The 12,130-nt window shown below is 36.3% G+C and overlaps 1 protein-coding gene across 1 annotated transcript in view; it reads right to left on the bottom strand.

Moving 5' to 3' along the window:
* Positions 1–12,130, bottom strand: part of LOC106871867 (EF-hand domain-containing protein 1) — a 113,149-nt gene that overhangs the window by 46,330 nt on the left and 54,689 nt on the right. The window contains exons 6-7 of the mRNA XM_014918602.1: positions 8,522–8,851; positions 6,168–6,278 (exon numbers count right to left, since the gene is read on the bottom strand). Coding sequence (XP_014774088.1) covers positions 6,168–6,278; positions 8,522–8,851 — 441 coding nt within the window. The remainder of the gene's footprint in view (positions 1–6,167; positions 6,279–8,521; positions 8,852–12,130) is intronic.

The following is a 12,130-nucleotide window of genomic DNA, read 5'->3' as shown; positions in this document are numbered from 1 at the left end:
CATTATCAAAACCAAGGAACTCAGACAAACTGAAGAAAGATATTTGTCTCAACAATGTTAAGGGGCATATAACTAGAGTATTCTTTCTCTAGAGACATGCTTTAACAAAACAAACGTGCACTTCACTTCCAGTGGTCTTATAGCATGCTGGACAGCAGCCCTTAACTGCTAATGTATGTATGTATGTCATTATTCAGTTTATTTCAAGATTTCTTGCCAATAGAGAAAGAACTGGTTTCTAACCTAGATCATTGGAATTTCAAGATCAGACACAGGATATTTTTGTATGTATGTATGTATGTATGTATGTGTGTGTGTGTATGTATGTATGTATGCATGTTCTTTATCTCTTTTTAATTTTAGAGTAAATTTTGACCGGCCACCTACTTTGTAAGAAGGTAGTAAAGGAAAGTATCTTCTTTTAACAATCATTCTTTAAATCTTATGAAGGTCTCACAGATATTTATAGCTCTAGATATCATGATCATTTGTAATGTATGAATTGAGGATTTGCATTCTTTCCCCAAGATCCCAAATTCAGCCATACTTTGATCCAGATGGGTTGGTATGTATCCTTTTGGTTCAATAATAACAGGTATGAAACTGAAAATGTAACTTAGGTACTGGATTTGCAAACTGTATGTATGTATGTATGTATGTATGTATGAGCTTGCACTAGTTTCATCCGACCTTCACAGAAATTCCAGGATGGTGTCTAGTGTGCTAGAAGACCACTGGGAGTGATGCACCCCTCAGCTTCTGTTGAAGCATGCCTCTAGGAGAGGGTCATTCTGGTATAAAACCAGATATGCAGGGAATGGCATTGGACATTTTGGAGATCTTTTGGTTTGTGCTAGAGATCATAGCACTCCCACATCCCTGAGCCTGTGACTCATATTGGCACCAGACATCTTGCTCTGGTTTGTCTCTAGATAATGTCAATAGAGTGGAGAGGGTCTATGAGGTGTTGTACAAGCCTCACTGGACCTAAAACTCTGCACAGGCATTGCTGACCTCTGCTCGATGTGTGCTGCTTTTTTTATTCTCATATATATTTATTTTATTTTCAGTATATATATATATATCTTTATCTTTAGAATATATTTATTTATTTTTAGTATATCTTTATTTTATTTTTATTCAGAAGTCCTACAGTGATCAGACAGTGGTAAAGCATGCAGACCTGATGGGTTGGAAGCATGTAGTCAGCGACCTGCATGTAGGTGGCCCATGCTAGATATAAAGCCATCTTCTTATAGCCCAAGACAGCAATAGAATTCAGTTGCTGCATGGGTGTCTGAGCAGCTCCATTTGGAGAGGGCACTGCTCACCCAGAGGCTGGGGAGGTTCAAGAAAAGGTGAACCAAAATCTGCCTGTCTTTCTATATCTGGTCAGTTTAGTGTGACTGCCAGTGTCCACCCTGCACTCGAAAAACAAAGAGACTTTTTCTTTTACAAAATCTGAATGGAACTTGAACATTTCATGTTGGAATGTGTGCACTCTGTTGGATAACAAGAGTGACTGTAGGCCTCAAAGATGCATTGCACTTGTTGCTTGCAAGCTGAACTGCTATAACATTGGTATAGCTGCACTTTCAGAGACTTGTATAGAAGGTGATGGTCAGCTTGAAGAAGTAGGAGCTGGACAGACCACAGTCTGGTGTGAGCAAAGTTCCAGATGATGATTAGAGTGAAAAAGATAAGAGGGCCAGTCAGCATTCCTCAGCATCTGAATGTTTACAAGATATATGATATTGTGTTGGGGAAAGAGCTTCAGCCTCGTTTGTCCAGCATTGAAAATACTACAGTATGGGAAGATTTTCAAGACCAGGTTCTTCAATGTGCTGCTGAAACACTGGGATATGTTACTGCCAGACACAGAGACTGGTTTGATGAAAATGATGCTGAAGTTCAGTGACTATTGGCTGTAAAGCACCATGCCCACAGTGTATTGCTGCACAGAGGACTTTCAGATGTGCAGCGAAATCTAGCACATGCCCACTGTAAAATCTAGCACATGCCCACTGTAAAATCTAGCACATGCCCACTGTAAAATCTAGCACATGCCCACTGTAAAATCTAGCACATGCCCAGTGTAAAATCACTACTGCAGCGATCTCTCAGGAAGATGCAGAACACTTGGTGGGAGGATCTTGCTCATGATGTTCAAGCTGCTGCTGATGCAAATGACAGCAAGCTTTACCATCTTATGAAGCAAGTTTATGGTCCTAACAGCTCTGCATCAGCCTCTTTGCTTCCTAAGATGTCTTCTACTCTATTTACTAAATCAACAGAAATCACAGGTCGCTGGATTTAACACTTCTCTGAACCCCTGAACCCTGAGTCAGTTGTGAATAAAACAGTGATTGATACTATGCAACAAAGACCTATCATTGGCTCCTTAAATTCCACACCTTCAATAGATGAGGTAATGACAATAATAAGTAAATTGAATCTTAGTGTGGCACCTGGAAGAGATGAAATTTGTGCTGAGGTCTTGTGATTTGGTGGTTATTACATCTTACAGGGGGGTAGCTGATTGCATAGACCCAATATTTGACCAGCACTTTATGATATTGATTATCAAGAAATGATGAAATCAAAGTTAATCTCAGCAGAATCTGAACTCAGAATGTAATGAATCAGGAAAAAAAATAATAATACCACCATACAAACAATTCTGCCAGCCAACTGCTTTAGAAAATAATATGTAATAGTACTAATAAAAAAAAAAAAATCAGCAGCACCAGCAGAGAGCTCCTTCAAATGCAGTTGCTGTATGTGTGACTGCTACTCCTGTGTGGGCCTGTGCAGCCACAACAGGCACTGCACCACCATTAACAGTGATGCAATTTCTTTGGGTGCAGACTGATGGATGCCTTCTATTAAGATTTTAAAACTGTGACAGCCCTAAAAATTCTGTCTAAGGGAAAAATAGCTGATTTAATCAATTCCATTATTTGAGGAGGAACTTGTTCTACTCATCCTGAACAGATGAATATCAAATTCAAAAACCAAACTATTCTTTCTTTCCATGATATCAACATGACTGACTGTTGATAATCCTATAAATGTTTTATCACAATCATCAGTCAAATAGCAGCAGCTTTCTGTCAAATGGTAATTCTGAGTAAATTGAACATTCCTGATATTTTAACCTCCTATATTCTTCTATATTTGACACAGAAACATTATATCAAAGATCTCTAACAAACATGGAAAGCATTTTAATAGTTATGATCTGAAATGTTGCTTGCCAAATATTTTACGACATCATTGATAACAACTATGTTCAGTGCTTCATTTATGTTCCATTTGCCGAATAATAACAATATATTTATGCCAAAATTGAAATTATGTATGTTATAATGAAGGTGGTTGATCATAACTTTGAAATATCAAATGTAATCAGATTCTTGAACTCTAAATCATAGAACCAATAAACAAACCACAAAGATAAGTAAACAGTTACAATTCCTGCTGCGGTCTTTAATAAGCACCAAAATATCAAAATAGCAGAAAAGAAATACAGTTTCAGACATAAAAGAAAGACAACTTATGAATATATAAGTTTTCTAACCAAAACTTCTAAACAGAAGAATGTAGGTTCAATGGAAACTTCACATCTGATCATTAAAATGATTTCGTCCTCAAGTAAATTGGTTATTTCTTACTCCATAATCTTTGATTCAATATACTTCATTCATTATTACTTTAGGTGTTATATTTTTTTCCAGTAACAAAGTTATTATAGTCAAAGTATAAATTTAAATAAAAGAGAATTAATGTTTATAAAGCATAGTGTTGCAAGATTGGTTATGTTCCATTCTGTTGTATATTATAAGCATATATATGTATGCATGCATGTATGTATGTATGTATGTATGTATGTATGTATCTGTGGAGGCGCAATGGCCCAGTGGTTAGGGCAGCAGACTCGCAGTCATAGGATCGCAGTTTCGATTCCCAGACCGGGTGTTGTGAGTGTTTATTGAGCGAAAACACCTAAAGCTCCATGAGGCTCTGGCAGGGGATGGTGGCGAACCCTGCTGTACTCTTCCATCACAACTTTCTCTCACTCTTTCTTCCTGTTTCTGTTGTACCTGTAATTCAAAGGGCAAGCCTTGTCACACTCTGTGTCATGCTGAATATCCCCGAGAACTATGTTAAGGGTACACGTGTCTGTGGAGTGCTCAGCCACTTGCACGTTAATTTCACGAGCAGGCTGTTCTGTTGATCGGATTGACTGGAACCCTCGATGTCGTAAGCGATGGCGTGCCAACAACAATGTATCTATCTATCTATCTATCTATCTATCTATCTATCTATCTATCGATATATCTATCTATCAACATGTGTGTGTGCATCTATATATGTGTATGTTATATAACACACATATATCATAAAGCAAAACATATAATCATCATCGTCGTTGTCGCTGTTTAACATCCATCTTCCATGATTACATGGGTAGGATGGTTCACAAGAATTGGCCAGGTAGAAAAACTACCCTATGCTACTCTGGTTTGGCAGGGTTTTTACGGCTGGATGTCCTTACTAAAACCAACCACTCTGCCAATTGAATACAGTGTTTTTTATATGGCACTAGCACAGGTGAGGTTAATTTTCACATGATTTTTACAGCTGGATGCTCTTCCAAATGCCAACCACTTTACAGTGTGGACTGGATACTTTTTTCTGTAGTACTAGCACTGACAGGATCACCAAGTAACTTGCAAGACCAGAAATTATGAGAGGGGCAAGGGCATTTGAGGAGGGGAACTCGTGTCAGAGGATGAAAGGTTAGAGGGTGACAGAGAAATAGGGAGGCAGTAATAGGTGCCTTGCTATAGAGGGGGTACATGCTACCCAGGTTCATCGGGGTCAGTCCATTTGGTCATCCTTGAAGTGGACTGACTGAAGTAAATTTTTGTTAGTGTTCTGTGGGAGAGTACTGGTTGTTTATAGGCATGTGCTGCTCACCTCAGATTCACACCAGTCACTGTCTGAAGTTAGGGTTTGGTCTAGAATAAGTCAAGATCAAGATTAGTGTTTTTGTAAGGTTCTTTGTTCATTTTAGTGGCTGTGTGTGTTATGTTTTTGATTTTGAGTGTAGTGCTTGTATTGAAGTGTTCATGTTTGTTTATATTCTTTTTTTCCAGTTGGGCTGCTCATGATTTGTGTTATACATTGGGTAGGGTATTTTTTTTTTTATTAATGATAGTTATTAAATATTTTTACGTTTAGGTTATGTTATTCTATTTTTTAAATCAAGCTCAATTGTTGCTGGAGCATTAGCTATCTAGAATTATCTCTGTATCTCTTAAAGGTCCTATTGTGTTTGTGTAAGCATCTTGGGGCTTGTTCATGTCTTGTATTAATTAATCTGTGTTTTGATGTAAATATTTGGCAAAGTTTTTTTACACATAAGTCACATCTATTTCCCCCTACTCAATAAGGCTTAGCAATACTAGTTAGCTCCTATTCAATAGAATAGTTATTGTTTCCTGTCTCTAATTGACCAAATTAGTTTGCTTAGGCTTGTATTATTTCTTTTTCCCCATCTCTAAAAGAACTTAAATGATTGGCTAGTCTCTTTTATAAAAGTATTCTCTTCTCTCCGAGGTAACTTTGCATACATAGACCAGATTCTTAATTTGATATCTTAGTTTGACTTGTTTGCCTATTTCGATTAGCCATTGTGTTATTGACTTCATTACAAGTTTCTTCTATTTTCTCTTTCCCTCAGTCGAGTATTATCTTTGAATTCTCTACGGGTATTAGTTTTGGTGCTGCTCTTTCTAGCAGTTCGTCCTTCTAGTTTTATGCCTGTGGAAGAATTTGTTAGGTTTGTTTCCCTTTGATTGTTAGTTCTTCCATAACCATACCCCCTTCTTCCAGTGTGTGCTACTATGGTGTCAGTGCCTATGTCACTTCTGTCGTTAGTTATTTCTTCCCTATAATTAAGATTTGGATTATTAAGATCTCCATTGATGGGCTCCCTATTTTTATGTGGATGTACTGTTGCACAAAACCTACAAAGGATACATTGTACTCAGCAACTGAAACCTAAATCCAAATGTATTCATAACTTTCAACAAAAGTAAAGGATGTCTAAAATTACACAAGAAATCATTAAGATAAGGGATTTTGATGCCAATACATACCATTCTTGGTTCATCAGCTGCTGCTGCTGTTTGAGATTGAAATGTTTTATCAGTTTTCTTATAATCTTCAGGTACAGTCTTGGTTACAGTTGTAGGTTCAGGGCCAGCTCGCTGCAAGATTATGCAACTTAGTTACCACATGTTTATTCTTCATGCATTTTTTTATACTCACCTTCATAGGAATCTGAGCCAAGAAGGCAGTTTCAGTCTACCAAGCCAGCTCCAGCTAATGAGGATAATGAGACAATAAGGAAGTGAAACGGCAGTGTGGAAGCTGAGTAAAACAAGGAGCCAAGGCAAGGATTCGTAAGTTACTGAGAGAGAAGCAACTAAGAATCATTGATCTACCAAGAAAGTTGAGACCTCCAGTGTTCTTGGCCCCTGGACCATATCCCTGCTCACTGCAATCAGGGCAGAGATTATTGTCCATAAGTGCAAGACCCATGTGTCAAAGTGATCATTCCAGCGCATCTCCCTTGCTATCATCCAGAGTAATGTCTTTTCCATTTTGTTTGCTGGTGCCACGAGAAATGTCTCTATACTGTGACAGGCAAGATTCTCCATTAGCCATTTATTTACAACATTGTACAAAATGATATGTCAATAGTGAGGTACAGTCAACTGAGTGGATTCTAAGCCAATGTATGGGTAGAAGCCAGCAAGGGGAGCCATAAGAATGAGGGAGTGAGTCTGTAGACTTAAACTGAGCTACCATGGAACCATGAGCCAACATTAGAACCTAAAGTCAATGAGTCACTCAAATTGTTAGAAATAGCAGCAATATTTTCATCATATCACACCTAACTGGTTTTAAAATAGGATGGATGAGATTGGGAAAAATAACAGGTATGTCATGGCTGGAATGTCTATCATCAAGAATGCGTGCAGGAAATCTTGTTCAATGAAGCTGTAAAACATGGATCAAATCAATAGCAACAGCTTTGCATTGATTTTATGTTTTCACCACACAGACATGACTGCTCATTGCTCCAATTTAATTGTTTTTTTTTTTAATTATTTAATCAGTATATGTATTTGGAGAACAAAAGCAAAATAGACAATAACAGCTACAACTGGAATATTTTTGATCATAGGTTTTCTTGATCAGTCCTGATTGGAAACTGAGCAACGAAAACCATTTAACATGTAATTATTTCTAGCATAAGTACAAGGCCTCAACTTGTGGGACAAATTGTATATAAAACTGGTGTATTTCTCTGAAAAATCAATGTACCAGCATAATCCAGCAGCATGAGGACTTAAAATGTGAAACTGGTAAAAAGTCTAGTGTTAGATAAATTAGAATTTAACTTGTTCAGCTCTGATAGTTGAGAGCATGTCCAAAATTGTACACTGAAAGAATTCCTCCTACAGTGTATAAATCAGACATTTAGCATTCTGATACCAAACTGCATGAGACCCCCCCCCCCTTGGTTCTGTGATACAAATTTCCTATTTAAAGTGATCCACATTAAAACCATCCATCAAAATTTCATGTTGATTTATGTTCCAAACCTCAGCTTAATTATGATAAAGTTAGTTTGCTAAATTCTTCGTTAATTGCAAAATTAATTGAAATGTAGGCTATGAATTTCAATAAGGTATAAACATGATAATAACAATGTTTTGATTTGGAGTTGCATGTATGGCAAAAATAGGTTATCTTATATATCAGATCAAAGGTCTTATGAACAAGTACAGCCTAACTAGAGATCTTGGAGAAGGCTATATTTCCTTGTGCCTTGAGTAATTCAGGCAGTCATAAATTTTCAGCATCTCAATGAGCTGAATTAACCATAGACATAAACAAATAATCATCAAAGGTAAGAAAATCCAAATGATGTTTGTAACAATGGCATGGTTATAGTTGATTATATCAAACCCCAGTACACGAAGAGTATTTTATTTAATTAACTGTGGTATTTGAACGGTACTTTATTTTGTCAAATACTATACTTAAGTGGTTCTTTGTTTCACCACTTTTAGAAAAACTAAAAGCAAAGTGGAGCTCAGTAGAAGTTCAAACTAGAATAAAGGGAGTTAAAACACCACAAGATATTTTGTCCACCACACTCGCAGTTCTACTGCCCTAACATAAGTAATTCTGTCTATTATAGGCACAAGGCTTGAAATCTTGTGGGAGAGGGCTTGTTCACTACACCACCTCAAGTGTTCAAATGGTACTTTTTATCAACCCCGAAAGGATGAAAGGCAAAGTTAACCTCAGTAGAATTTGAACTCAGAATATGAAGCTGGAAAAAATGTCGCTAAGTATTTTGTCAAGCATGCCAATGATACTGCTGGTTCACTGCATTTATTCAACAAATCAAAACACACAGTATAAAAATACTTACCTTTGGAAGCAAGTGTTTCACATCAAGGGGAGTGAAATCTGTGATACCAAAGTGTCTGTTGTAATAAGCCTTGGTGAAGTTATCACAGTCATAGACAAGAAAGACACGGCCATATATATTGACGGTTTTACCTATGACAAAGTCTGGTGGAGTGACGTATTCCCTGACTTCATGGGTAGTGAGTTCCAATGAGATGGCTGGGTATGTGGAGGGAACATTGTTGCGGTTTTTGGGTACTTTGTCACGTTTTATAAGGACAGGGAAAGGGTCTCTGCCATCATTCTCATTGTGGATTTCTCGAACTTCCAGTGTGTCATCAGACAGGTAATACTAGAAAATAGATTAAGTATTTAAATGTTATGCTGAAATATATATGTGTGTGTGTGTGTGTTAATGTCAGACAATGAGAATGAATGCTCAAAACTGCATTGGTGGATAAAGATTCTATATTTATGGGTAAAGGCTACCATTGGTTTCATGTTAAGAGAAGTCCCTTAACAATTATCAAGCCTGCCACATCGAACATCAGTGTTTGTCTCCCTTCTGGATTAGAAATATATGCATGTGTCTGTGTGTGTATATATATATATATATATATATATATATATATATATATACATATATATACATATATGTTTAAGAAGTTAGAAGTTAGGGCCTGTCACAGAATGATCATCAGTTTCCGCCGACAACATAAATACCATTCTATATTTAACAGATCCACTTTGAAATTGTCTTATTCAACCATGCCTAGCTTCGAATCTATTATAGCAACTTCTAATAAACATAAACTCTCACTCTATTATCAAAACTCACACAACTATAACTATGGTAATACTAGCACTCAGCGCACGCATATACCCAACATAGACATTCATATACATACATCTAACACTGACACTCGTACACTTGAACACGACCATAATAGATCCCAGCCCACTAGTATACCCAGAAATAATACTACTATATCCTATAATAATAACAATAGAGGGAATAATAACTATAACAGTAATGATTTCACTGATCTAGATTCTTCTACATCCTCATATAACATATCCTCCAACAATATTGCCTCATCCACCACAGAACACAACCCCCAAGTTTCATCTACTTGTAACTGTCGCTCCGGGACAATCTGCCTGCTGCAAACGCATTGTGTAAGATATAACGTAATATATAAATGCACTGTAACCAATCTGCTACATAACTCTACAGCTGCATACATAGGTTCAACTAAAGATTTCAAGCAACGCCATACAGCCCACCTTCGCTCTTTTAGATATGAAAAACACAGCAAATCTACAATACTAGCCAACCACATTCACCACCTCAAAAACACAAATACCCAGTATACTTTAACATGGTCCATTCTGGACTCTGGAATTCCATAACAAGGCCAGCGCTCTAATTGCAAGTTTTGCTTGGGGGAGGCATTCCATATTTTAAAATACAATTCTCCCACACTACTTAATCGATATAACGAAGCACTTAGCACCTGTAATCACCGTTTCTTCCATACATTCAAATTCTATCACAGACACAAATGCACAAATGACCACACAACGTACTCCCACAACTCCCCATAGGTAACCCCAACCAACTCAAGTTAGCAAATAGGTCCCCCTTCTACCATCTTTAAAATAGGTTTAACTCTATTTTTAGAATATTATCACTACTATCTCTGTTCTCTTATTTTGCTTCCTTCCTTTAATACTATTCTCCGAATGCCACCAACACCATCACCACCTACAGGTACCTTCATATCCTGACACTGTACACAATTATAAATACTTCTCCACATTACCTCTCTACATATCCATTTCTTTACTAGACTTATACTTCCACCCCCATATTCTTCCCTTTGCTCTCTCTCCTTCTTCCTTCCTTCCTGTTAGTATAACTGACCTAACGATCACCTACTACCAGCAACCGTATCTCCATTTCTCTCTTAATTACTTCCTCCTCCCTTCCTTCCTGTCTTAAGGCTTGACCTCTTAATCCTACACACATCTCTCACTCGATTCGGACTATCCTTTGAGTAAACAACGCACAGAGTATACTGGATACGATATGATATATATCCACCTTTGCAACTACAATTATCTCCAGAAAATACCCACATGAATTCTTTACATGGATGTTTACTGTTGGAATGAAACTATACTCCAAGTCTTTTTTCTTCTTTGTTCTTTCTTCTACGCATCGCTCTCACTTCTTACTACAAATCTCCTCTTATAGATGTAATAATCCATTCTTCTACTATTACCGTCTCCGATGAAGGGATACATTGGATTTTCCCTGAAACAGCTGTGAGACTTTATACATAAAATATAATTCTACTTTTGCCATTGGTCTTTTTATCTTATTCTTTTTTTTTATATGTACACACGCTAATACATGACCCATGTTACATTCCCCACTCATGTTGCAACCACGTCAGGGGCAAAACTAGTTGGTATACAGCACTTACTCGGTATTACCTATATCTTTAGGGTTTGGTTGACTCCAATACCCTTCATAACCTTTATATTTATATATATATATATATATATATATATATACATACACACACACACACACACACACACACACACACACACATATATATATATATATATACACATACACACACACATACACATGCATATACATACATATATACATATACACATACAATGGGCATCCACACAGTTTCTATCTACTTAATTCACTCACAAGCTATTGGTCAACCCAGTGTTATAGTAGAAGATCCTCAAACTGCACTTTAAGCAATCTGAATGCTTAAAAGAGTTGTGATTTTTAGCAATCTGAATGCTTAAAAGAGTTGTGATTTTTCTTAGGAATAAAATATTGCAACCAAGTACAATACTTACTTTTTACATACATTTTCACATAAAAAAAAATCGTTGTGTTATTAGTAATCAGAAACATGATGATGTGTCAAAGACCAATTCAAATTCATTGTATTACTTCTCAACTTCTTTTGTAATTTCCATAAAAATTTAAATGAAAGTAATTATTTCATTGCAACCTGTTCAAACATAAATAACTAGATGCTTCCAACCTTTTCCATACACAATTCACTAAACCTTTCCCAAACACATATTCTCTATATCTTTCTGAAACCCACACACACTATACCATTCTCAAACACAAAAGCATGCCGTACATGATAGATAACATTCTGTTGATGCTACTGTCATTGCAAGAAGCATCAACTTCCGTTCATGAACAGAACATTAAAATTTTGCCATATTCCATTGCAGCTGAAATAATTCCAAATGGAGACCAATGTTCTGTAAAAAAGTTTTCAATGAGCAATAACCACACTCTAAAATACAATTTATTGTTACAGATTAATTATAAATACATATCTTCTGGTTTTTACATTTCATATTATTTTTATTTTCATTTATCTAATGATATATATATATGTATAAATCCATACATACATACATACATACATACATACATACATACATGTGTGTGTGTGTGTGCTTGTGTGAGTGTATGTATGTATATTATACATATATACATATACATATACATACATACAATACATACATGCATATATATATACATATATATATATATATATATATATATATA

Source organism: Octopus bimaculoides, chromosome 10 (genome assembly GCF_001194135.2).
Source record: "Octopus bimaculoides isolate UCB-OBI-ISO-001 chromosome 10, ASM119413v2, whole genome shotgun sequence".
NCBI classification, from domain to species: domain Eukaryota; kingdom Metazoa; phylum Mollusca; class Cephalopoda; order Octopoda; family Octopodidae; genus Octopus; species Octopus bimaculoides.
This window is presented reverse-complemented; position numbering and strand designations above follow the sequence as displayed.